The sequence below is a fragment of the Cyclospora cayetanensis genome, unplaced genomic scaffold, assembly GCF_002999335.1.
Source record: "Cyclospora cayetanensis isolate NF1_C8 unplaced genomic scaffold, CcayRef3 CcayRef3_contig_59, whole genome shotgun sequence".
In the NCBI taxonomy this organism is placed as follows: domain Eukaryota; phylum Apicomplexa; class Conoidasida; order Eucoccidiorida; family Eimeriidae; genus Cyclospora; species Cyclospora cayetanensis.
Genome location: NW_020312579.1, coordinates 102,673 through 128,418, shown reverse-complemented (window position 1 = coordinate 128,418; position 25,746 = coordinate 102,673). Strand labels below are relative to the sequence as shown.

The 25,746-nt window shown below is 48.4% G+C and overlaps 3 protein-coding genes across 3 annotated transcripts; 1 reads left to right on the top strand and 2 right to left on the bottom strand.

Annotated features, from left to right (window-relative positions):
- Window positions 1–2,055: 2,055 nt before the first annotated feature.
- LOC34620851 lies at window positions 2,056–12,036 on the bottom strand. The gene is made up of 28 exons (XM_026335079.1): window positions 11,990–12,036; window positions 11,570–11,892; window positions 11,175–11,348; window positions 10,946–11,013; window positions 10,786–10,849; window positions 10,253–10,528; window positions 9,629–9,790; window positions 9,121–9,465; window positions 8,663–8,974; window positions 8,421–8,450; window positions 8,270–8,317; window positions 7,437–7,694; window positions 6,855–7,139; window positions 6,597–6,674; window positions 6,347–6,406; window positions 5,866–6,093; window positions 5,561–5,716; window positions 5,322–5,443; window positions 4,908–5,218; window positions 4,639–4,805; window positions 4,376–4,456; window positions 4,082–4,243; window positions 3,868–3,978; window positions 3,691–3,729; window positions 3,108–3,482; window positions 2,961–2,990; window positions 2,471–2,860; window positions 2,056–2,276 (listed from the first exon to the last, which is right to left on the bottom strand). The coding sequence occupies exons 1-28, from the start codon at window positions 12,034–12,036 to the stop codon at window positions 2,056–2,058; spliced, it is 4,923 nt and encodes a 1,640-aa protein (XP_026190864.1).
- Window positions 12,037–13,159: 1,123 nt separating this feature from the next.
- LOC34620850 lies at window positions 13,160–17,142 on the bottom strand. Its single transcript, XM_026335078.1, has 8 exons — window positions 16,908–17,142; window positions 16,466–16,656; window positions 15,792–16,112; window positions 15,524–15,625; window positions 15,012–15,305; window positions 13,930–14,521; window positions 13,297–13,398; window positions 13,160–13,227 (listed from the first exon to the last, which is right to left on the bottom strand). The coding sequence occupies exons 1-8, from the start codon at window positions 17,140–17,142 to the stop codon at window positions 13,160–13,162; spliced, it is 1,905 nt and encodes a 634-aa protein (XP_026190863.1).
- Window positions 17,143–21,428: 4,286 nt separating this feature from the next.
- LOC34620849 lies at window positions 21,429–23,456 on the top strand. The gene is made up of 2 exons (XM_026335077.1): window positions 21,429–22,726; window positions 22,814–23,456. The coding sequence occupies exons 1-2, from the start codon at window positions 21,429–21,431 to the stop codon at window positions 23,454–23,456; spliced, it is 1,941 nt and encodes a 646-aa protein (XP_026190862.1).
- The last annotated feature ends 2,290 nt before the right edge of the window (window positions 23,457–25,746 follow it).

The following is a 25,746-nucleotide window of genomic DNA, read 5'->3' as shown; positions in this document are numbered from 1 at the left end:
TGGTGCGTGGATGGCATTTAGCCTCTTCAAAAAGGACAGTGGTATCTTTAGCTTCCAAGGGTCAAAGGCATTGGCCGTTGGAGTCTCTGTATTTGAGACTACGCCTTTTGAGATACAGAGTTTGCCCATCCGGCTTAAGTGTCCAAGAAATACGCAGGAAACACTCCTGGTATGCTAAGTAAGTGGGTTTTGGCGCTGCAGCACAAAACGTCGCTATTTAGCTCATGTAAGGACTGCGTTAAAGTATTAAGATGGCTTTTACACGAGTTAATCTCTGACTGTCTCGTGCATGCGTGTTTTCAGCCCGGGAGTACCCGTATGACGTAGACTACGTTATTGCAAGTGACCTAGGACGCCACAAAGACCTGCCTGTTTCGTCCTGCATCGAGACAGGAATGTGAAGTGAGCATGGGTGCTTAGGAACAACAACCAAATGAAGCAACGGTTGAGCCGTATTCCGGTTTTTGCCGGGTCTGCGGACTCAATGCTTTGCGGACTGGTCGAAAAGTGAGCAAAGCAGCAAGGAATTCGTTGTCATCAAACGGGGCTGCCCAGGGTTACTTTGGACAGTAGTCTTATTGGAGCTCAGATTCGAGGCTTTAAGTGTATAATGAGTGAAATCATACATATCTTCTGTTAGTTGAGCGCAGTCTTCCCATAGATCACACTGCAGAACAAGCAGCCGCGCCCTATCTACTGTTTTAGCGCACGTCAGTCAGTGCTCCAGTAATAGAGAGCACACATGATTCACGAAGAGGTAGTTGTACTTTTTAATAACTCTCAGTGTAAGTGTTGCGATTTGTTCTATCAAAAGGTGAAAGCAAGGAGTAAATGCATTCAAAACGCTAGCTATCCTCGACAGGAGTGGGGCCACAGGCACTGCAGGGCACGTGTGGCATTTGACTATAGCCGAAAGTACATCTTTCTCTAACCACGCTTCTCTAGACGATTTTATGTGTTTAAATTGTACACTTGTAGCTGTTGCCAGAAATACATGTTGAATTATGCTACTCTGGGGAGTGGTACAAGCGTACACATCCAGACCAAGTGTTGGCAGGGCAGGGTAATCATTCAGGAGCCTGTAGGAACCAGAACGGCAATAGGCCTGAGCCCGACGTTAAAAAAGAGGGCATATGGGTGCTGTACGTGGCAACTGACAGCTTCTAGCAGTGGTGTAGCAGCAGCTGCCAATGCTTGAATGGGGATATTATTTCGAAATCGCATCCACATTTTCCTTAAACTATAATCTATCTCATACACCTTTGCGATCTAAACCTCTGAGCCTGAGGTGCCTCACTACCACAGGCACTACAATGGTCGAGCACAACGTCAGGTAGGGTTGGAGCAAGCTGTACCAACCCACGATTAGAACCTGTCACTATGCGACAAAATAATTAGTATTCGCAGACTCTTATCGCATTCAAACCTATGTGCACATTACTTAACACTCTATTAGGCGATTCTTTCTAAGAAAATCTTCCGGAACTTATCACGCCGGGGCCTCGACAGTTGCGATTCGAATAGTGGGGTCAGCGGGATGCGAGAGGTATACTGTGCAACGTAATATAAACAACTGAGTTTATATGTACAAAGAGCTAATATAAGCGAGGCCACCTAAAAGGAATTGTTTGAAGAGTATCAGTAATAGATGAGCTAAGTTTTCCCCATGCACTTCAACTTAGTGTGTGGAATTGTGTTCGCAGTGCCGCAATGATATCAAAGGTTGTTATTTTACCTACTGTTGTTTGAAATATCTACACGTGTCTTGTACCCTACCTTTTTGTGGCCTTAATATGTGGACATCAGCCTAATTCAGTCATCTGCAAGTTACCGGTTTGTTTTGAACTGTCAGCTGTCTACTGTTTTAGAATTGATTGCAGTCTGTCGCATCCGTGATGCTCGCTTAAAATCCTTTATGATGTAAAAAACCATTTAAATTGGGCAGAAGCTCTTCTCAAAGCATAATAAGCAAGTACTGAAAGTGGGTGGAATCCACCAAGGCTTTCTGCACTCCGAAGCAAGAATAGGGCGTTAAAAATGTGCTTCGAAGAGCCTTCAATGGCCCGGAGGAATTGAAATGAGCTGGTTGCCAAGACTCGGGGAGTATTCCAAGACAGTTTGCAAAGGCGTATCCACAGGAGTATCGAAGTCTTCAGGCGCAGTCTCTGGAATCTGAATGCCTCCCGTACCCGACACCCCATCCACTAACAGCTTGAATGCGCCTGCATCTTCCCACTGGGTAGTTACAGTGGCCATTAGAGTTTTAAAAGCTTTATCTGCAACGACACCAGGCATATTGCATGAATATGCGGAGTGAGGCTTACTTCCCCCCAAAATAGCATCAAATGCACTCCAGACATTTGTATACACTCCGCAATGTGGAAATAGGCATCGTTGCAATTTATTTAGGGGTCAATATTATAAGTTACTGGAAAGCAACATAAGGCACGCTGAGCAGTGTCTATTTTACCGAATGCTTGGCTGGAGGCATGTTCAGCAAACTTGTAAGTACGTGATGCAAACTGTGCGTCGAATTCGCGACTATTCAGGCGGCCAATAATTGCGTCACCCTCTAGATGCATGAGGTACCAGGACCGGAAGGTGATGTCCTTGGCCTCATCAAAGCAGTCTTTGAATCTCTGGGTAATACGAAGAGCTGCAAGAAGGCCTAAAAGAGGATGGGTTCGATGCGAGGACCGAGCTGCATTGCTTCCAAGTGCTGTCAACGTCTGCATGAAATGGTCTACTTGAACTGCGCTGACGCCGACAGTGTTGACTATGCCACCGTAGAGAGATCGTGCAGCCATTTTTGCTCCACTTCCCCCAGCCGGTGTGTGGGCGACACTTCCACCAACATTCACTGAGGCAACACAGCAGCCAGCCACACCTGCAGGCTCCTTTAAAGTAGTTGTTACCACCAGGCCAATTCTAAAACTTTGGCTTCGTAGCTCAGTACCTACCGAGCTTGAGACATTTTCGCATTGCTCCACCTAAACGCACCAACACAGAAACAGAGAGATATGGCTTATTGAAGGCAATTTTGCAACAAATGTTCATTCAAAGCGAGAGTTTCTGTGACACTTTGTCGGAACGACTGAATAACGAACTTGAGAAACGATTGTTGAGCATCTTTTTCCGCTTAGTGTATTCAGCAGTATTCTCAAGACCGTGTTCATTTATTTCCGTTAGACTGTAGTCTCCCGCTTTCTTCAGTCTTTCCACGAGCATCGAGTGGGCAAGGCGGCTGTTGGCATGCGCGAATCCGGCCTCGACCTGCTGTTGTTGCCAAGCGCTAGCGAAGACACCAGTTGCCGCGCAGAGGGCAGCTGCGTCTGTACTCAGTTCTTTAGTGTCCTTGGTGACATATTTAGCAAGCGCTGCTGGCAACAGAAGCGACAACCTAAAGATAAGGTCTTCAATTGATTTTAGAGCATCAATATAGCAGCGATTGCGGCCAGCCGACCGAACACATTGGCATTTGCCTGAAAGTAGCGACACAGCATCTATTTACACCAAATTTCTGCGCGCTATGCATTTGGCTAGGCTTTCTCAGCAGAGTAATGGAGGTTTTAAAACATATTTGGCTTCAAACCTATAGGTGGCGCAACGGCCGATTCGCATTTCACTTTGTTTATTTCTTTTCCTAGGCAGAGCAGCTACTGCTGCAAGGATAATGACAAAGTTACTTACCGGATGATGGCAAGAAAAAAGGAACCTTGGTATGTGGGCCTGACACATGCAGCTCAGCTTTCAGCACAACGCAGTTGGTGAGCTGCCGGCCTTATGCAAGGCGAAAGCACTTGCTTCCGTCCACGCCTGAGGCAGTGGTTCAGTCTAAAAGGGTTCACAACTTTGCATATTACCCACCATGTGCCGGGTCGATAATTGTCCTGATCTCACCCCAGGTCATGGAGTCAGGCACCTGGTTTTGGAGGGCCAATATCCACTTCTTTACAGGTCCTTGGAGTGCTCTCACCTCTGATACAAAATGGAACCCGCAGAAAGGTCGTTCATAGTTTCGATTGCCACTCCGCTGCAAAGCTATTGTACATATAACGGTCTCTTCATACATCACACCTACCACGCAAGGCTTCGGCAAAAGCTTGTGCTTCCTCCGCGTTCTGTGGCAAGCGTATACTGGTCCAACCGAGCCGCTTACAGACCTGCTGATAGGTGTTTGGAGTGGTGGAGATAATTCTTCTCATGAATGGTCCAGCTTCTTCAGCTACATGCCTCACAGGCACTAAGCGCGTACACACTCAAGAGACCGCTGGACACATGTTTTTCCGCCGCTGCAAATAGTTCTGTCTTCCCATCCCACGCGCTTCTACAGTGGCTACGACTTGACTTGGTATACTTGTGCAGAAGAACTTACTGGTTCGATTTATGTCCGATGACACAGTGTCCGAGCGGGGATAAAATAAATTATTGATTTCTCCAGGCACCAATACAAAGCCTGCACAAAGGCAAGCGGTAACCTCGAGTTCACACGAAGTAGCTTTGTACAATTGAAGTGTCGAGCCCCTAAGCGAGAGCACCACTACAGTTGATTAGATGTGGTGAACGACTGTTAAAGCACCAGCAAAGAACCATCCTGAGAACAACACGGTACCACCACCCAATCGCTTGAAGTCTCACGGTGAGCAGCTTGGACAAACATCCGACACTCTTCTATTGTGTCTGGCTCCTTTTCAGCTGGCCATGAGAGTGCAGCTTGAATATCCGCATATTTCTGTGCTTGCTGTTCGCGAAGTCTTCGTGCATACGCCTTCGTTTTCATTTTGATCTTGGCGTCCCTATCTGAACTCGAAAGACAAAAAATTAGCGGCTTAAAGCTAAACATTTTGTTTAGCACCGGGAAAGCACAAGCGGAATGGTAGTGCATGACGCAGTCAGAGTGCAAGGACTCAAGCTTGCCTGTTGCCTCGGGACTGGTCGAGTCCGAATGAGCATCTTCGGGAGGTACTGCTGCCTTGCCGCTTAGAATATTCTCAAGTATCAGCAATCCACGTAGGGGACTTGACCAAAGACCAACGTAGAATGCAGATCCTTTCGACGGTTTGATACCCTTTGCTGCTACCGCGGAATCAATTCCCGAAAGAATGGTCAAAGCCTTTTCCTTGCCTTCCTCTCGAAATAGGTGATCCACGATAGGGCAAGAATTATGTGGGCTGGATTCTACCGCAACTGAGACAGTAAGAGAAGACAGAGTCAGGGCCTAAGCTTAAAAATTGCTTCTCACGCGCCTTCCGAGGCTCACAAAACTATGCTTGCATGTACATAGGACTTTTTCGAAGGCTCGGTAAAAATGTCTCTTAAACAGTTGTTATTCCTGCCATACGGTCAGTAATAAACGTCTTCAGGCTGGGAACAGCCGAGAGAAGAGCTTCTTTATCTTCAAAGGATGCCCTCTGGAGTTCTTCTCCAATACTTCCCAAGAGGGCTGAGATAACAGCAACACGGACGCACACAGCAATGGTGAATCTCCAAATTCTAGAAAGAGTCGTGGGGCTAGCCGCACAGCTCTCATATGATGCATTTCAAATATAAGGTGCAGCACTTTTTGGCACAAGATTTGAGGTACCAGGAAATAAGAGAGACCGGAGGTACTCATACATCGCGCTTCGACCATTTACTCTGAATTCTGGAAGACGCTGAAGACCAAGAAGTTCTCCATCGCCCTCCATACAAGAGGTTACAGCGTCTTCAACTTGAACTGAAGAGAAAGGGAAAAGAAAGTACGCATACATTTGGTAGCACAGGCGCCGAAGGGCACGAGCTGGCACTATGCTACTACTCAAGTGGGTGCAGTCGAGAGGCCATGGAGTATTACGACTCTGTATGATCCTCGGCTAAGAAACTCACTTTTACAGCCCTCGATAATAGCATCTCTGAATTCGGCACTGTTCATCAGAGACACGAAATCTTTTCGGGAGAGGCCCTTGAGGAGAGATTTAAGCTGGTTAGCTAGTCTGGGACAAAACGACTCCTCGTTTCTTTTTTTTAGTGCCATGCTGCTGATATGTGCATTCAGGCAGACGGTAGCGTAGTCCTTGAGCTGGGGAAGATGCTTTCTGGAAGGATGGCTGGTCACTGCAAAGGCGCATCTTACAGCAGTGTATGAAATACGGCTACTTCCGGTGAGTGTCTCTACACTGGTATATTACCCATAAAAATGCAAAGCCAGCATGCTGGTTAGCCCTATAACTGACTTGTTTAGCTAACCATGTAGCCCACGTATGCATGCAGAGTGTACAGACCAGAAGATACTTTAGAGCCACATGGAGGAAGGGGACAGAGGGTGAGCCGCTGTACACTACGAATGTGTCATAGTGTTAAGGCTTACACATCTGAGTGTGGAAGTCGAATTCGGCACCAAGAAGAGCTGGGCCCGAGTTGGTGTTCACTGAGATGGTATAAACACGAAAGAGCATACAGAAGGTGGGTAACCTCTCCGATCTTGACCTTCATTGCTCAAGTATCAAATCTTTACCGTTGAAACCTAGAGAGGAGGCTTTCACGAAAGGTCGTTATTGATGATACTCTTGTTTGCTATTTTATAGGTGACACACTTCGTGAGGGGATAAGAAACTCACCGAATAATAAGAACTCTTGGCCCCTAAATTCAGCCCAGGAGAAGGAGTCTGGCATTGTCTCAGGGCTAATACCTAGCCCTGAAGGCATTAGGAACCACAGCAGTTTTTTAACTTTATCCCTAATACGAGTCTGAGAAAACTGGTTGTTATGTGCAAACGTATGACCAAGAAGAAAATCAGCGGTAACCACCGCCAAGTGCAGGATATTCGGCCATGTTGTTCCTTTCTACATTATCTCTGATCACAAGAATGCCTCACCTTGAATGTCGACGTACACAAAGTCCCGGAACGTTACTGCCCGGCAAAAACTGCAGCTGTTGTTCTCAGGGCATCTGTCACAGTGGCCGCTCTCCAGGATCTTGTGTAGCGTATGCAGCGCTGTCCCATAGAATGTAATACGATTTGCTAACGGACGAGGGAGGGATACCACGTCTTCCAGCAGGATACTTAGGGCAATATGCAGTTGCTGAATTAATCCATGACTTGTAGTAGAGTGGAGCATGTTTACCGGCAGTCGTACCACCACAGAGAACGGCAAACTCTCTGCAGCCCAAAGCGAACAGGCAGGCACTGTGATTAGTAATTCCCCAGTTTCCCAATGTAGGTAGCTTAGCTTCATCCTTCACACAATTACTATTTTTAAAGACCCAAGACGAGGAATTTCAGCTTAGCTGCATCTTAATCCTCCGTGAGTTTAAAGTGGAGTCTACCTACGGTCAGCATACGTCAAGTTTACGATGACTTTCTTTGGCTTTCCGCCTGCAAAATAAAAACCACGAACCCACAATAGCATCTGCTTTGCTGTTACGAAGCGCAAAACCTAACTCCAAACAAAATTACCTTTGTTCAGCGGCTTATGCTGCAACTCTCCAATAGGAACATCCAGTTGCCCAATCGGCGGGCTTTGTAAGTTATTCAGGGCGCAAAGATTGCACAGCGCTGTAGAAGGAAAGCGGGGTAGTATGGTGGGCGCACCTGACGGCTTGTACCGATTCATCATACTTGTAGCTAGGTCTTTAATGGAAGCGTTTATTTTTGCTGAAAAATGGCCTCGTCGCACCAGAAACCAATAGGCATTTTCCTCTTGCCACGCGCAAACTGTGAAGTTCACCGAGATGAATGAGACACGAATTCAATATTGTGCGGTCATGGCTGCTAAGGGAGCCGGAGCCTACATATTTTGTTCTTAACTTCGAGTAAGGCATGATAAACAGCTGGCTCTTCTCCTGCAATAGACGCAGCACCCTAGAGCATCTGCATACCTAAGAGGCCCGTGATCAGTCATGCGGACTCCGGAATCACTCGTTTCGCGCAGTTATGCTCTATAAAGGCTTGACTTCAAGTTCACAGGGCACTGGGCGGCTTTAGTCTTTCCCTTGATAAAACAAGCTCTCCAGAAGGGGGCGCTGGCCCTGTAGTATGCCTTTTATACCACAACGATGAGTGTTGGCTGTACCTTGAGATTCAAAATGGTGGCGGAGTCTGTGCAGCATATTGAGAGCATATTCTGCTGAAATCCCTGCATAAGAAATTGAAATCAAGTTACTCAATGCTGTCGATGTGGTTTTAGGAATTGTCTTGGACAGAGGTCCCTTCGAGTCTAATATCAGTGACCACAAAGCATTGCTAGTGCCTAAATAAATCAAGCCTGGCCTCGGGATCGAGATGCTTACCTATGCTTGGCCCTCCATAGAATACAACGTTGTACTTTATAATGTCGCCTGAGAGTTCAACAGCCCCCGTGTGTACATCTTAGACACTGATCACGCATTTCCAGTGTAGCCAATAATTAGCCCATAAATGTGCTTGATGCTGGTGACCTACGTTGCAAAACAAGAGCTTCGGGAACGGAGCCTGAATGACGCATATGCATAGAAACACAACAGACAATATCGCTTTCAGGGAATAAATAACATAAGAACGTGCTTGCTTATGTACCGGTATCCCAGTTCATCAGCCCTAGTTCGAATTTGTTTGTGAATCGGAAACTTGACAGATGGTAGACTGCGCTACAGCTGTCTAGGCACAGCGTTTCTGGCGAGGCTTTCCAGTGTTTCCGCCCTTACTGAGCACAAGAGACGATCCTCGCTGAAGTTGGGCAACCCCGTACTCAAAGGATGCATTCTCGTTTGCAGCATTTTTGGCGACAAAAGATATACCTAAGTTCCCAACAAATGTGCCATCGCGAAGCTGTCCGACAAAAACTTTTTTTCCTTCTGCCGTCTGATACAGAAATCCTGTATCTTCTTCAGAGCCGTCGGCGATAAATATGACAGCCGGGTCAATGGGACTGCCCTTGTCAGTGGCGTCTACACACAGGCAAAGCTCAACAGCTTGGAACATTGGTGGTCCCCAAGTGAAGGGCCAAGCCGCTTTGACTTAAGGGGTAGAACTCGAGAGTGAGCTGACAGCGGGCTGCAATGAAGGTGACGCAGCTCTCTGCCACCACTTGCATTTTGTATTTGCTCTACGCAAGCGGCGAGGAACTACTAATTGAAGTAGTAGCAGAAAAGCGCAAATTTACGCGAAATGATATGCCTACGCAGTTCTGGGGCTTTAAACACGCCACTACTGGAGAAGGCAGGTTGATAGGAATGCAGGCTGAGGATGCCGGGAGGCAGATCATCACGAGGGAGAGCCAGTACTGTTCCGGCTGGAAGTTCCATCCACAGATCACTGCCGCTAAGCTGGATCATGAGGGCATCTCGCTTAATGTCGCGTAGAGGATATTGTCGGAGCTTTTTACAAGCGATAGTGGTATTATGTCCTATTTCCGAGTGAAGATTATAGTTGGGCTGCTGCAAAAGCTGAAATTGCTGGACCGAGCAAGGCTCTCCTAGTTCACTTTCAGCGAACAGCTGGATTTCAACTGCAAAACGGAATGCAGTTCAAACACCACACCCCAGTGAGTGCAAGAAAACACAATACTAGAGGGGAAGTTAACATTTAATGAAGGTACTCAGTACAAACAGCTACTAAAAGGTAAGCATGATTCGAGCTTAGGGTTCAGGAACCATGTATCTGGGCCCCACGTGGCATAAAGGCTCTTCTGCCCAGAATATTCGTGTACGAATAAATCTTCTCGCCTTTTGTCCTTCCCCTTTCAGGCTCATACCGCGAAACTGAAAAGATGTTATTTGCTTCACTCGCTAGTTGGTCACAACTCGCTGGTTGCCCTGTGAGCTTATTTGTCACTGATCAAAAAAAGGCCACACAAATAAGACAAAATAGTGTATTTATTGCCCTACTAAAGCCGCACTTGCCGATACGCAAACCACTGTTTATGCATGCCTCCATCCAGGCACATGGTGATGCACCGCAGAATGCTTGCTTCAAAAGCCGCGCACACAAATTTAAAGTGCATGCAACAACGTTCCCTCCAATCTATTCATTATTCGAGAACAAAGCTGTCATCAATGCCCCCTTCAAAAAAATCTTTCTATGCATTAAAATCAAGCATATTCATAAATAACGTCAGAGCAAGGATAATATGTGCGCGTACGCAGGTAGTGCTTGCACTCTGAGAACAGTAATCGATGGGTACAGGTATTTGTATATAATGCGCATTGCCGTGCAAAGTGGATACGCATGTATCTTTGTGCACTGTATAAGTTTGTATTAATGTGTTTATGCATTGAGATTACAACATCCCTTACTCCGCTGAGATTGGCGAAACTTTGCATCATGCGATGGCATGTGCGGTTCAAAGTATAGCAACGCTTGGGTTGCCGTATCGCAATAAATCCTTGGAGCCCTTTTTCCAGAAGCCAGCGCTACCATTTGTTTCCCTGTTACCATCGGAGGGTTCACTTCACAGAACTGGAGGTCTCCGGATGTCTGCCCAATAAAGCTGTACGAGGCCTCGTCGAACTGGCTGGGGAACTCTACAGGACCGAAGTCAGTGCACTCTGAGGCAAATAAGTAAGGCAGCACTGCAAAGTAAAAGGTAATGAAGACACTTTCAAGGATCGTGTGTCAACAAAAACAAAGGCAGGATGATGGTTTTCCATGAGTTGTATGTGCTTTGCATTTCAGAAGCCTGAAAACTTTGGGCAGAGCTTTGCGTGGACACTTAGGCATGTATTCTTCGCTGATTCTATGGGTTTCCTTCAGCTGTGGACTTTTGCTTGCTGCTAAAAAGCATATTGTTGAGAAAGAAAAATATCACGTGAAGCACAAAGTCGCTTACTCAGATTCCGTCCATCGATCTCGTTGCTGAACTGGTCAATAATATACGTGGATGGAGCTGGTCCCTCGACAAGAGGCCCTGCAGCGCATACACATACATGAAGCATAATTATTAAAAAGCAGCTTTACTCTATTATGTGCAATTGTCTAATCAGTCCTGCCGCTTGAGCAGTAAGCGCCGAAGATTTAGGCTCGGTGCTGTGCATTCCTACACCGTCAACTTTAGGGCCTATAAACTGGCTGGCATCCAAATCTGTGTCTACTGCACGGACACCTTTAAAGCTGCAGCAAAGATATATGCTTAAGGCAAAGATTTATTTTGATGTATTGACTCTCGGTCGTATTGGAAAGCTGCATTCGCTTATCAGCTGTTTAAGCTAAAGGACATACGTGTAAGAATGCTGCCGCCACTAGGGTATCGTAAATAGCGAAGCTTTTCTCCCGAATCAGATGTAAGAGTTGCTCCATGTTCCAAAAACTCAGGACCCCCATCACCATTTCTGGTGAAACATTGCCGAAAGGGCCGAAAGTCACAAAAAACCTGGGAGCCGGATTCCGTGTACACTAGGGACAGAAGAAACAGAAAGTACGCAAAGACGTCAGCCACACAGACAAAGAAGTCATTATGGCAGAGGAAGAGATAACAGGGAGTCTCGCAACAGCTATTACGAAGCAAAAATAGATACTCGGCAGAACAGGAAGGATGCTTCTGGACACAGGTGGTCACCACGAGTAAAACAGAGGAAATATCAAAATAACTTGCTGTAAATAAATGATAAGCGTACCCCTGTCAAGGAATTCCGGCTTGGAGTAGTCTACCACAAAGAGTCCGAGGGTTTCTAGAGGGTCGTTCCCCTTCACTTTCAAGATGGCCGTCCCCTGAGGGACTTTTCCAGATATCTCTGTGTTCTCAAACAGCAGCTGGCCTGAGGCTTCCTGAACTATGGCGTCTTCCGGCAAAAGAATGTTGGATGACAGTACCTGACGGATAGCCAATAAGGCTAGGTTCGTGCAGAGCAGAAGAGGACAACGGATAGCACTGATGAGTGAAAAGGTTTCAGTGGCAAGGCAGACGCCGGCCAGGATACATAGAGAAAGGAAGTCACACCTTTAGGTTGAAATCAATAATGGTACCAGTCAAGCCTATTTGCAAGGTGCATCTGCACGGACAGCAAACTCGGTGAACGGGGTAGGACAGTGGCTACTTTCGTTTGCTTGAAGATCTCCAAGCATCGAATGTTACTTTGCGCATAGGAATTCATGCAATTATGAGTCAAAAGTAAGGATTTTATTTTCCTTTACAGCTGCATGCGAGTTATTTTTGGTGCTTGTTCTTACAACTTTGGAGTTAAGGGATTCGAGCATACTTACTTATGGGGGCAGCAGTGACAGGCATTGAAAAGAGAGCAGCTGCCACAAAAACGACGCTGCCTAGAAATGGCAACGTTCTCTCCATCCTGATGGCTGTAACGGGATGGTTCCCGTCGTGTGGTCAATCAAGAAACGATGTGAAACAATTCGAGAGGAAAGGCCACAAAACGATTGGACACGTGGGTAAGGGCCTTCGTAGCCCTACACCGGGTGCTTCCATAGGATGCTATAGTTTGATTTTTCTCTTTGCACTACTAAATATCCTCTGAGTAAGAAACGAATCCCTGCCGTTCTCTAAAACGCCAGTACGCCGGCAGTCGGGCCTTGTCCGACTCAAGAAATATATTTACTGCGGGATGAAACGAACCCTCTAGGGGGAAAAGAGACAATGTGGCGCTGAATTGTAGAAGTTGCTGGCAAGGGGACATCAGTGTGCCTTAGAAAGAAGGAGAGAAATGATTGACCACCAGAGGGCCGGCAGTTGCCGAAAATCCAGTGGGGCCTCAGATACGTTGTCTGTGTTCCTAGTTATTTCATCCGTCGTCTCAAAATCAATTCACTATTAACAAGAACCATAAATATATGAAGCTGATCCTAAGCAAAGGTAACACAAGAAGCAAACAAGCCATGAAGGCTCCAACGCCGACTGATCCCTCAGTCGGCGGCGGGCCCTAGAGCCCTTTCACGTTGTCTGTTGTCTTGCTTTTGGCTACCTGCACCTGTAAGGATCTTTTATTTAAAAATCAGGATGATTCTATGGATGTAGCTGTAGGAAGCCCAAACGGCACGCTCAGCAAGTAGCAGACCGTTTGCAGTGCTGTTTCCTACTGATCATCTGCACCGTGTCCCTTGAAGGAGACCCTAGGCAAGAAAAAATGATCCAGTGAAAGCCGAGGCGTCGCTGAGCTAGAAACAAAGGGTGTGTACTACGTATTATTGATCTGGAAAAGGGTGGACTAAGCAGATGCCTGTTATCCCTCACAGAACCACCACTGATGCTTACGTCACTTCTTCGCTTCCTCTTGACCAAACCGCTCCGCAACTCTACTCAGATCATGGTGCACCCTTGTTCCTAAAAGTTCTTGCTGCCTCTTATACCGGAAATGTCACCAGAAGAGCCTCTACCTAAAGCAACACCCACTGCATTCAGCGTAGCATAAGGAGAAAGGGCAACGATATAAGCCCATAGAGGTAACGGCAGCTAGCTGACCATTGTGGCTTGCTACCTCTCTTGGTATGTATCCTATACGAGGGAAATGTAAGCTACAAAGCCTTCTAGAAAAGCGAAATCCATGCGTACCCCTCTCGGCCTTCTCAAGGAACAAGTTTTAAAGGGAATCGGCTGGCAGTTTGAGTATGTAGAAGTGTGATTCTACTTTTAACTTGGAAATGACGTGGAATTTCATGTAGAGTTCTATTTTTGCTTCGTTTGCTTCCGACGATATACGTGCATGTCCAGAGAACAAGCGGAGGCCTCTATACCTGGGTACTCCTATCTGAACACACAAGTCCCTAGCTTTCTGCACACTTCCAGATGCGTAAGTACACACTAACGTTTGCAGCAATCCTTTGTTCCTAGACTTTTCCTGCTAGTGCAGCAACGGAAACACGAAAAGGGCCAAGCAGAGCCCTATACAATAGGAAAGCTTGCTTTTTGCATATGTTGATTGCACATTCAAGTGGTACAATAAGTACACGTTAGAGCCGCAGGCGAGTACGCAGTGAATAGGCGCTCAAGGCGATGACTGCCTGCTCTTCTTAAGGACCCGCGAACTGCGTCGCACTCCTGGTGCAACGCCTCCCAGGCCTTCCGTAGCCTCAGGGGCTCCCTGAGGGTCCCATAGAGGGCCCCGACGTGGGCCCTCCTCGGGAACCCTGCTATCATAGGAGCTGTGTTTAGGTGACCCCTGGTGGCCCCTCTTTGGACAATCCAGGGGCCCACCGTGAGAGCTGTGGGAGTTGCCGCTCCGTGGAGCATCCTGGGGAGGCTCCTGAGTGCCTCCCAAACTTCGGGCAGAATGCTCGGAGGTTCCTATAGAGCTACGCCGGGTGCCTGCTGCTCGAGCTTGCTGAACTGTGGATTGCGGAGCTTTAGAGGCTGGAAGGGAAGAGGCAGACTGTCTGAGTAGTGATCTTTTTTGGGAGGCAGGCCTCTTTGGGCGAGCAGGGGGTGAGGTTTTGGCTTGCTGGTTAGCGAGTGTACGAGCAGATGCTTGAGCACCACAGTGTGTCTGGGTAGTTCCTACCTCCTCGCAATCAGACACCAACTGAACGACATCTTCTGGAGTTAATCCACACCACTCATCTTCTTTACTGAAAAGGGAGGGAGGCGGGACATAGGTGCAGCCCGTAATCAAGCAGGAAGCCTAATGAAAGATCCAAACATAGAAAGCGGCAGCCGTACTACTTTATATAAGGAGCACTACGCATAAAGATATAGCTGGGCACGCATATAAAGGCTGGCCGTGAGTACCTCCACGAAAGAGCCTTCATGGATCTTCATGTGCAATCATATCTTCAAATTTCAGTTATTCGTAGACTGTACTGCATACCAATAGCCATATATAATTATATATTCATGTGCAGGCACTTGTATGTTTGTGTTTAGGACTTCATATGCAAAGATTCCCATATCTGCCTCTTAATATGCACATGTATATATATATATATGTATAGATACATATATATATATATATATACATATATATATACAGATATATCTGGAAAAGCACCTATATATGCAGAGATACACTTTGACGGGCAGCCGTAGGGTGGGTTAAAGCGAGAAGGGAGGAAAGAGCGACAAAAAAGAATAAATAGAAAGGAAAGAGATTGCACTTCAATGATAAAGCTTACTTCTCTTGCGAGCTCCTCGTCCCTTTGAATGGCAATGAACTCTCTCCATCCCCTTCTCTCTTCCACAGCAGAATCCACTCCGTCACTCCAGGTACCTCCCTTTCTTCCCTTTCCAGGTTTCCGCTTTATTGGCGAGGGCGAGGTGGTTGCAGCCGCCTGCCTATAAAAGAGAGGATGGCGTTCGATCTTTAAGTGGCGCCTCTCAGCCCGAGGCGGCAGCAACAAGTGTAGCAGAGGCTCCGTTACCATCAAGAAACGATCCAAAGTGGCCTGCTCGCTGGGCGGAAGACAGGTCTAAACAAAAATCGCCGGCAGCGGGGGCACACACACACCCAGAGGAAACAATCGCATAGAATAGTTCTACCTTCTCGCTCCCCCGTGTTGCTGTGCACGCGTGGACGATTCACTGCCCCTGCTCTGCCATCCCATTCGTATCTTTAGTCCTACAGACAGACGGCAGCCTCCGCGGCTGCCGTCTGTCTGCGCCATCCAGTACGCCCCCAAAAGTTTACCCGCGAAAGATGGCAGCTGCAGGTCAGACTCCCATTAACGCCGGCGTCCAGGTGTACAGCTGCAGTCTTCCCCTTGATGTCGTAGTGTAGGGGCCACCCGAACTGCAAGAAAGTCACAGGGGAGAGAAAAGCATTGCGGAAGCTCTAGGATTCAGCAAGGATACATAGAAAAGAGACACTCATATTCTGAAGCTCTTAAATACCGACTGATAAGAGTGCTCGGGTGCTGCTACTTTTCCTGATTTTTACATTATGACTCAAGCCTTACATTTTTTATCGCTGGAAGTAACATCCAGCACTGCCTAGGCCAAAGGTCTAAGTCCCTCCTATCTATGAACACCGATTTAAAGCTCTGCACTCGTGTCTGCTGTTGCTGCTGCTGCTGCAGGGGAGACGGGATGTATGTAAATCCCTCTAAAGCAAACGCCTCAACCACCACTCGAGGCAGGAGCACCTGCAGGAGCAGCCGGGTGCTGCGGGCTGACAGCCGATGGTTTACCCATAATGCCCTCAGCTGCCGTTCATTGGAAGCAAGGGACTCAATCACGCAGCCAGCAAACACCTTTGAGACACCAGCAGTGTTCGGAACCTGAAAGCAAAGCAGTTTCACGGCTTATATCCAGTACTCTTCTTCCTATTCACTGAAGAGCCAGCTGTACATTGCCGCAATCAAATACGAACGAGCTCTGTGGAAACCTAGTCTCAAGCACGCTTAATGCACACCGAGTTCTGTTTCCTTGCAAGATTTAGCTGCGCCTACTTTGTCTGCCAACCCATAATGACTCCAAAAGCACACAGCAGAAGGTCAGTACAGCTTGCAACACCGTAGAGCAGGGTGATTCAGACAGATACTTTCCGGGGGGACGCGTACATACACTCGCCTTCAGATGGCTGCATCCCCTACATCCTACGTCCTCAGTATGGAAGCTCGTTAACTCTTACCTGTTTTTTGTTATTTGAAGCCTCTGGCTTAAGCGCCTTGCTGTGGACAGTCAGCAGTAAGCCGTCAAAGTCTTCACTCAAGAGCTCGCGGCCCAACAGCGGCAGTTCAGCTGCCACAGCGCGAGGCAGTGGCTGAAGCCGAAAAGGCAGCTGGCGGTTGCGGGGGTCGTTCGGGCTGTTTCGGGGAGAGGCTGCGCGAGAAGTCATCACAGACAAGCCGCAAACTGCAAAGTTCCACCATTGTGCTCATGCTGCTGCTCATCGCCAAACAAACTTCAAACTCTGAACGGTGGCCTCCGCAGGAAGCCGATACACTCTCTGCGGTGCCTACAGTGCCGAAGCCAAAACTCTTGGTTTCCCAGGATCTTCGATGCTAAGCACCCGTGGTTGTTGCCAGTGTGAATTTGCTGTGTTCCAGTGATTTAACATTGACGGTGTGCACCTGAAAAGCTCCAATTTCCCCTAATTCTCTTGGCCAGAAGTCTTTCGTGGTTAAGGAGCTTTAGGTGCAAAGGGTATAGCTGCAGTTGCGCTGCTAGCTCCCCCCAGTTCTTGCAGTGCGGGGGTAATGGCAGTGGCAGCCGCAACAGCTGAAGTCTTAAGCCATGCCTCTCGAACCAGGCGTCACTCTCCTCTATGAGCAGCCGCTTCTGGGTCTCGCCCCAATCACCATCCATCCCCCTAGGTGTATATGTAGTGCCCCTGTTGCAGTTGCTACTGATGCTGCGCGCGTTGCAGTTGCTACTATGTTACAACTGTTCTCCCAGTTGCTTGTACCAATTCTGCTGAATATGTCCCTGCAGTGGCAATGGCTTTTGCCACTTCTGGTTGAGCCCACGCAACAGATTCATGCATTTAGATGCAAAAAATAATGTGGCAGGAGGAAGAAAGGAAAAAGACGCACAAAACAAAAACTTCTAGAATGGGAAGGGACTAGTGCCCCCGAGTGTCTGCGACCCATAAGAACACAAAGATGATTCTTTGTTTCCTTCAGGCCAGTTACAGTAGCTGATGCGTCAACGGGGTGAGTTTTATACCAAAAGAAGACAAGCGCAAAAAATATTCCTGGCCGCTTGGGTATGGTTCAGCAGATCGGGGGCCCCTGGGGTACATAACGCGTCAGCTTTAATGCACGAGTTCTATTTGAAGTTATTTTAGCGTCGCCTGTAGATTTACTCTAGAAAAAAATAATAATCATAATGCCAATGCAAAGACAGTACTCAATCTAGGCTCCTCCTTCAGTCCCTATTCCTCCCCTCTCCCTTTCTAGTGGGCGAAAAGCCTAGTCCACAAGGTTTTAGCTCTGCAAGTTAGGGGTATCTTCATAGAAATAGCGATAGTGAGCCAAGACAAAGGCCTCTTATGAGATTGAATGAAGCCAACCAGTGTTTTCTACAGAATGCTTCCCCACTTGCCCGACACCGGAAGGTAACCAGCACCACTAGCAAGCTGCACAAACAACACAACGATTTCTAGATGAGGCAGTAGTATCAGGCACAGTAGCAACAGAGGCAGGGAGAAACAGCATTTTCAGTATTGGCCGCTGTAATGCCAGACCGCTCAGATTCACCTTCACATCAACCACTGGATGACTCTAGGCCTACACAGGATTTGGTGAAGAGTTTATTGCAGCAATCGGTTGAGCTTATGCTTCATTTGTTTCAAAGCTGCAATTTGGCTGCTTTCTTCCCGTACTAGCCTTTTTATTGTAGTGTGGGAGAAAAGAAATGTTCCAGCTCAGGCCTCAGTTTTGGCTGCCACACGCTTTTCTATACAAACTATACGCGGAACCCCACAGGAACCCCAATTCTATGCGCACACAAGTAGTCCCCCCGTACTAATGGCTGCAGTAATCTTGCTGAGAATAACCAAAAGTAGCATCACTAGCAATAAGAGTAGCTCCAGGAGTCCCAGTAGCCAGAGTTGCATGGCCAACAACAGAACTACCAACAGCAAAAGCAGAACCAGCAATATCATTTGTTGAGGTATATGAACAGTATTAATAGTAAGGATTGTAGTATTACCACGATTAGATGCGGCTTAACTACTAGCGGATGAGGTAACACCAGCAACAAAACAAACAGGCAGAAACTTGGTGGGCACCGCTTACCAATGCAAAAAGCGCTTTATGCTAATGCACTAATAGAGGCGCATGCAGAGGGCCGGCAAGCACATGAAACCCGTTCTTGAACTCAAGAAAACAAAGCCCAACTTTCCGTATACAGTAGGACGACCCCTTGGTATTAGGCCGAAGCTCAACGCATACTACATGCATCCCCAAAGCATACAACGTATCTCATACATTCACAGGATGAAAGCTTAAACTTTGGGGCCACAAAAGGTGAAGTTTATGATTGGCACTTGAAGACCAGCCTCATTTGTGAGAGCCACGTATCCTATCCACTGAGACTATAACGAATGGCGCAGGAGCCATTCACGTCTTCAATTCGCAAAGTTTATCGTGCGCTTTCTCGTACAGTCTCTCTTGTCAATAAAAAGCAAAATGGCGTAATTTTTAGAAAGAGAGCCTGTTCACAAGTGGGTTATTCTGGGCAAATACATATGGGACCGTGCCCACTGTAGGATAAAGACTGCTGTGGTCACTTTGAGCCGACAGCCTGTTGATCCTAGACTTTTTTTTGAGGTACAAATCTTCACATAAAAATTGCACAGGGCTCTTGAGCAAGCCTGATGTTAGCACGAGGAGTGCTGGTCCATGACGCTCTACTAAAAGGGCACTACATTTCATGTTCCCCACAAGAATGATCCCTTCGTACTACGGTGGTGTAATGTGGACCCTCCTAAAAAACAGCAGTACTTGCTGGTTTATGGTTCAAAGCTAAGAGTTGGGTTAAAGAAGTTCTATTGCCTTTCTCGTATGTCTGACTGGTGACGTATATGCGCGGCAGAAAAAGGGAAAATAGGCATGAGGGTGTGGTCACGCTGAGCAAAGGACAGCTGGTCCTTGGAATATAACACACAACTAAGTAACTAGGGCATACATCTAACGAAGTAAATACTTTAGTTGGTCTGATCCCCTATGCTATTACCAGGCGAGCCTTTGTTTTGGCTGCATAGCTCTTCGGAAGGACGCTAGTCGCTGTTTCAATTGCTCAGGACACATACTTGGGATCGATATAAATGCGCTTGGTAAAGTTGAGTTGCCGTGACCTCTGGATTCTAAGACTCCTTGATAAATTTGCCGTAGGCTTGAGAGGATTATCATGGTTTCGCACTATCTAGAGCAATTCAGCTTTTGGCTTAGGCAGTAGCTGCAAGTTCATCATAAATTTCGGGTCAGCTGATAGTAATTTCGTTCCCCTAAAGCAGCCTCTTACATAACAAGTAAGCCTGCAATGCAGCTGTATTTCCGGCCAAATGGAGGTCGCCCTGTTTCGGGCCCTGTTACCCATAAAACATATCCTGTAAAGACTTGAAAAACTATCTGGTACTCTCTCTGAAGCCTCCCAAAAGAAAGCACCCACTGGGAACCCCCTTAAAGGCTTTGTGAAAATACTTTTTCGGCGCCTTAATAAGCCATTCCTACTTTCCTTGAAGATCCCCCAAAGGTTCTAGCCTAAGAAAAGGGTGGGTGCAAACAGCTGCACTCTCTGCGCACTCCGTGCATTTCAGGCAGTGTCACACAGTATTGGAGCACACGGTTTTAGATTATACAGCTAACCCGGCAGACAAACCCTATATTTAGTACTTCAGAAGGTCTTAGGTTGATACAGAGCCTAAGCTACTAGCTATCTATGGGTCGCTTGACCCACTACAAGCTAAGCCATTGTTCATTCCTCAAATCACGGGGGTACCCTAGAGAGCTGTTGTTTTCTAAGGGATCCACACAGCGGTGCGACTCACGACACTTGATAGCGTACAGTGCGGCACTAAGTACAAGAATTTGAAGAAGATTATGTTGCAGCAGATATGGAATTCGTTTTCTATAACTCCGATTTTCCAGGTAATTGAGACCCTTGCCATACGACGGCAGGGGAGGGGCTTCCAGAGCAAACCGCTTTCTACATTCTTCTCAGACAAAACCCCTATTTTCCGGCTTCGAACAGTTTTCTGGCTCTCTGAATCTGTGCCTGGCCACTGTATGAAGCGTAGCATATCCTCTTGCACTGCAGTTGAGCCATCCACCAGTGACCCCGTTCATCATCAAGTATACGGTGCGCCGAGGGGTCAAGCCTACATGTCTCCCAAAAGCATAAACGCATAAGGAGATGATAAGGGGAATAGATCCAACGAATTCAAGAGGACTTGGTAACGAAGACTTCTGTTTATGGGGTTTTTGCGAGTCCAGCGGGAGCGGTAGTTCCCCAGCCCCGAAGCCTCCAGCTGGAAAAATCGGCAATTACCCGGCAAGGCAGAAAATTGTACCTTTACAGTGCTAGGAAACACAAGGCTAGTTGGAATTGTCAATATACTTGTCTAGCCATCAGTGAATGACCGGATCTGCATCTTGCCACACGGAGCATCCGGAACAGACCGGTGCTCCTGCAGAGAGGCTGCAGTACGCAAGAGCAGCCGGAGCGCCTGCAGCCGGAGCTACCCGGGATTGCCTAGCATTTGTTGTGCATCAAGGCGTATTAAAGGCTACTTAGTTTGTAATTTTAAAGCTAAGCTTCCTTCCCTCAGCGCCCCCGTTGTCTAGTGCTCCGTCGTTCGAGGTTTCCCCCTACGCCTAGGGCCCCATCTTCGCCTTCTCCATCTTAAACCCTGCCATGTTGAGGGCTGGTTGCTACATGAACGCTCGGGTTTTGCTGTTCTACGTACCCACCCAGATTTTCCAGCGGTTGGGGGCCCCTTGGGCCCCCCCCGCGCACTGCCGTCTTGTGGGCCGCAGGTACAACACAAACAGCAAGGGCAGCTAACGCTGTTGCTACTGCAGCAGCAGCAACGGCACTCGACACCTGCTGCAGCAGCAGCAACGACACTGACAATCCGGGAGGACACAATGTCAATGGCAACCGAAAATGCAACGAAGGCGATGGAGGAGAACGTCACAGGTTCAGGGGACAGCAGACACACCCACGGCGTACTGGCCCTTTTGGTTAGGGAGGATTCTGCAGGAAGGGTTGCCGGTGCTTTGGGGTTTCCTCATCCGCAGGCCTCTGTGAAAGAGGCAGAACCAGCAGCACCACGCAACATGCCGCGCCGTCGCCGCATGCGCTGCTGGTGGGCGTGCGGCGACACTTTTTTGAGGTTCCGCAAGGTTTCTGGGGCTTTCGAGGCTCGTGGGAGCCCACCTGGTCTCTTAGATTGGATACCAAAGGAATTTCTACTTATTGTATACATGGCGAGCGCTCTGTTGACGGGGTGCGTGTACTTTGGCTTTCATTCTCTCCGGCGCATGCTCCTGCAGTCAGGAGCCTATGCGTGGCTTTGCGAAGGCGATGCAACAGTTGTATCAGTTTCGGACGGATCGGAGTCTGAAGTCGGCGCTTTGAGCGATTCCGATGTGTTGCTTTGCGATATGCAGGATGCTGCAGTGTCCCCACTTATAACAGTAGCAATGGTATCGCACTCCCTCATGTCTGCAGTAGCGGGAGCTCTCCTGGATCGAGTGGGGCCCAAGGCGACGGCTATGATGGGGCAAGGATTCAATGCGTTGGGGTGGTTGCTGCTGGCAGTCTGCAATTCGAGCTTCCCGGCGTATGTGCCCGCTTTTTTATGTATGGGGCTTGGTGCTGATTCGTGCTATCTTCCTCTGCTGAAAATAGTGAATCGTTTCAGTGCCAGACGAGCCACGGTGATTTCACTGCTCGGAGTTGCATGCACCGCGAGTTTCGGGGTCCCTATGGTGCTGGAGGCTATATGGCGCATGAGGCCCCAATGGGAGTTCAGCACCTTGTGCTGGGTGTACATACTGATGGGACCGGGCTTTTGTTTGCTCATTGCCGTCGTCCTGGTGCCGTGGACGGCATTTCCGGATGTTCAAGAACAGGAGCAAGAAGGAGAGAAGCATGGAGCCAAGGATCGCATGCAGCAGCTCGAAGACAAGGGGCACGTCTGCCCGAGTCCCGTATCCACGGATAACAGTATTAACATCTCAATTGAAACTTCGGCAGGCAGCCATATGGATAGCGTGGCAATGCAGTCCGATGGTTCTTCAATGCTGCCCAAGGAGTCTGAGAACGCCCAAGCCGATATACCAGCAGCAGTTGATACGAGTACTGCAGGGCCTGCCACTGCTGCAGCTCCTACACCCGGTAAAGTAGTGCTACCTGCGGCAGAAGGCGAGACACAGCAGCGGTCTAAATGCATGGATATCTGGCGCCGTGTGTCTTTTCCTTACAAGAGCTTCAGCAGCTTGAGCCTGTGCAGCAGCAGCAAGAACAGTGGCAGGAGCAGTTTTATGTCCGAGTTTCTGTGTGTACGTTACCTGTGTATTTTAATTCTCGCATCATCCCAGCAGCTGGCAATCTCATTCTTCCAGATGGCGGGGCCCCGCTTGTTGGACCCCCCCGTTGGGACTCAGATGGATCGGTACATATCTCTTGCTTTCATTCCGTGTATTTTGATTGGGGCGGCAATTGACTTGTTCGGTATTCTGCCCATTTTGTCGTGTATCAACACACTGGGGTTCTTGGCGTATGCATTTACCCTGGCCCCAGCCTCTTACGGGGCCCACGTGGCCTCGCTGATTTGCTTCTGCGGTTACATTTCGTTGGACAGCGAGCTCATCTTCTGCTGTATCAACAGCATGTTCAGCAGCACCAATTTCGGTCGACTGGCCGGCGTTTGCCAGGCAGCGGGCGGCATTGTATCCCTCAGCTCCATTCCGTTATACAATACTCTCTCCGTCGGAATCCACAGAGGCGATTGCAAGCCAGTGGCGTGGGCTCTCACGGCCGTTTTGGGGTTGATGTATGGGCTCCTCTCCGTACTCTTCTGGGTATCGAAGCGGCATCCAAGCGGGGCCCCCAAATCTGCTCCCGACAAGCTACCAGGCCCAGGAACTCCTGCTCTTGAAGAGGCGTGATTGGACTACCCCCAACAGCGGCCCGTGGCAACAGCTGCGGCTGTTGATCTCAGCAGACTGAGGGCCTATTACACCAAAGGGATGCGCAGCGCGGGTTGCAGGACCATTGGACGGCCTAGAGGAGCCAGCTGCCCACCCGATATGGGTGTGTATGCAGATTCAATACTGGAACAGCTCATGCCGAGTTCAAGAACGATGAGCCCGGTGTTGAGACACCTGGAGAACCCCTAACATAGAGGAATCGAACACAAATCAGCAGAAGCAATGAAGCAATATAGAGAAACAGACAGATACTAATTGAGTGTGCATGGCTGTGTGCTCGTAGCTATAAGGTGTTTGTGGTAACCAAGCCTCCAGCGCCCCCCCCCCCTCCCCCCACCTGTATATGCATGTTTCGGTGCATTGTTGAATGGTGGCAGTCATTGTAGATAGCAATTAAAAGAGGTCAAGCAGTTCTCAGGCTCGGGCCCTGCCCCTTTTGGAGAGATGACAAGGGAGAAGACGTCACCGTTTCTGAGTGCCTTGTATCATCATCTGCCAGTCTATTGGGGGTACAGTGGCTCTACTCTGCTAGGTTCCCAAGACAGAAAGGGGGCCTCTGCATTAAGCAGAAGGAAAACACCTGAGCAGCCTCTTTCGAAAAGCCTGTGGGTCCACTTGGGGGGCCCTATTGGGTTATGGAGGAGGTGATCTACGAACACGCATTTTCCGCAAGAGCACTAGTGGATGGTGACGGTAAGCCATATGATGCAAGAGCAGGACCAGTGCTCTGGGCCCCACATAACTGAGCGCGAGGAAAGTGACAGCGAGGGGGTGAGGAAGGAGAAACGGATTAGGCGAGGTGGACTATGATAAGTGCCAAGCGAGCCTCACGTTGTCAGTCAGTAGGGCAGACAGTGATTGTACTGTGCGCTTAGCTACAAGTAGAAGAGCTTCATATCTCGAGTTTTCGGAAAAGGCGCCACTACGATTACCTGCAGTTTAAAGTACTTCCAAGTGTGTAACTTCCTCAATATGTATTACTGCCCAACAAACAGGAAATTTATGGCTATGAGGGGAGGGGTTTTCGGGGGGACTAGCTCTGGTGGCGCTACAACAATAGATGACATCCATTAAGGATTAGGATGACAGTAAGGCAGGTAGCAGCCGAGCAGGCATGCTCAGAATACAACAAAGCTTCTAGGCAGGAACCTGAAGTGGAGGATCAGCTACAGGAGTTAGAGAAAGGTGGCGTGGCAGGGTTTTTAATGACCAGGCAAAAGGATTTAAGTTCTTTTAGTAGCTCCTAGTAGTCGGGCACTACAAGGTTGTTAATTCGCAGCTACGGGCCCTTGGGGGTCGAGTAGGGAACTCATTAAGGGATAAAGCTTCCGATTCGCGGCTTGAAGTTTCAAAAGCAAAGGGCTGGTCTATGCGGCTACTTCTCAGCGGGGCTTTCTGTAAAGGCCCCGAAGTTAATTTCAGGGCGCCAAGGAAAGCGATGTGGAGGGGCAGGGGCTGGCGAGGGGAGCCGTAGGTGGATTACGTGTAAGTAGGCTGTGCAGAACAGCGGGCTCCGCTTCGCAGTACGCATGCGCTACCTTACTCGCTTCTAGACGTTCAGAACGAGGGGCATGCAGATTCGTGCAGAGTAGACTGACGGGTATGGGAGGGGGCTAGGAAGCGTTAATGGGGAAAACTCGATTGTCTAGCTGCATTCACGTGAGGGGAATCCGCAAAGGGGACCTGCGAAAAATTTGGGAATCAGAGGTCGCCTCGCATGATGAATTCTTGTCCAAACCCCCAGTGATGGTAACCCCGCTATACCCTTCGATCGGTCCCAAAGATCCTCTCGCTTAGGGAATAGACCACCAATTTTGGGCGAGGTTGCGCGTGCTTCCCCTTCACTCCATTCAGGAGTTAGAGTGTGCGTGGCTCCTGAAATCCTTGCTAACTCTAGAGACACCCCGTAGCCCACCAAGATCTACAAGCTGAAGCTTTAAAATGTTTGTAGGGCACCTGTAGAATTCATATGCTCTTCGGAACGCCGATGACGGGCGCAGAGCGCCCATAGGCGACAGTCCGGATTCCATGTGGATGTGTGAGCACCATGCAGGAGTGCCCAGCATCACAGTAAAAGCACATGCTGATTGCTTTTTGGAATATCTGTACATGTAGAACCGTGGACTGGGTTTTTTTGAGGCACTAGAGTGGGAGGCATCGGGAATTATAATGATTCACTGGGTTCCTTTGAGAACACAGGGTTTACAGTAGTGAACGGTCGAGTGAAGGGCAGCGTTGTTAAAGTTTC

What these genes read in the sequence shown, in the direction of transcription:
- LOC34620851 (XM_026335079.1), bottom strand. Translation starts at nt 12,036, where the DNA reads ATGCGCAAAGTAACATTCGATGCTTGGAGATCTTCAAGCAAACGAAA. An exon ending in CCAAGAGTTCTTATTATTCG is followed by an intron (nt 6,407 to 6,596) that starts GTGAGTTTCTTA and finishes ATACCATCTCAG; the next exon opens with TGAACACCAACTCGGGCCCA. An exon ending in CTCAAATCTTGTGCCAAAAA is followed by an intron (nt 5,444 to 5,560) that starts GTGCTGCACCTT and finishes CTGTTATCTCAG; the next exon opens with CCCTCTTGGGAAGTATTGGA.
- LOC34620850 (XM_026335078.1), bottom strand. Translation starts at nt 17,142, where the DNA reads ATGGATGGTGATTGGGGCGAGACCCAGAAGCGGCTGCTCATAGAGGAG. An exon ending in GCAGCTGCCATCTTTCGCGG is followed by an intron (nt 15,306 to 15,523) that starts GTAAACTTTTGG and finishes ATTTTTGTTTAG; the next exon opens with ACCTGTCTTCCGCCCAGCGA. An exon ending in ACGAGGAGCTCGCAAGAGAA is followed by an intron (nt 14,522 to 15,011) that starts GTAAGCTTTATC and finishes ATCTTTCATTAG; the next exon opens with GCTTCCTGCTTGATTACGGG.
- LOC34620849 (XM_026335077.1), top strand. Translation starts at nt 21,429, where the DNA reads ATGTCAATGGCAACCGAAAATGCAACGAAGGCGATGGAGGAGAACGTC. An exon ending in GAAGGCGAGACACAGCAGCG is followed by an intron (nt 22,727 to 22,813) that starts GTCTAAATGCAT and finishes CAGCAAGAACAG; the next exon opens with TGGCAGGAGCAGTTTTATGT.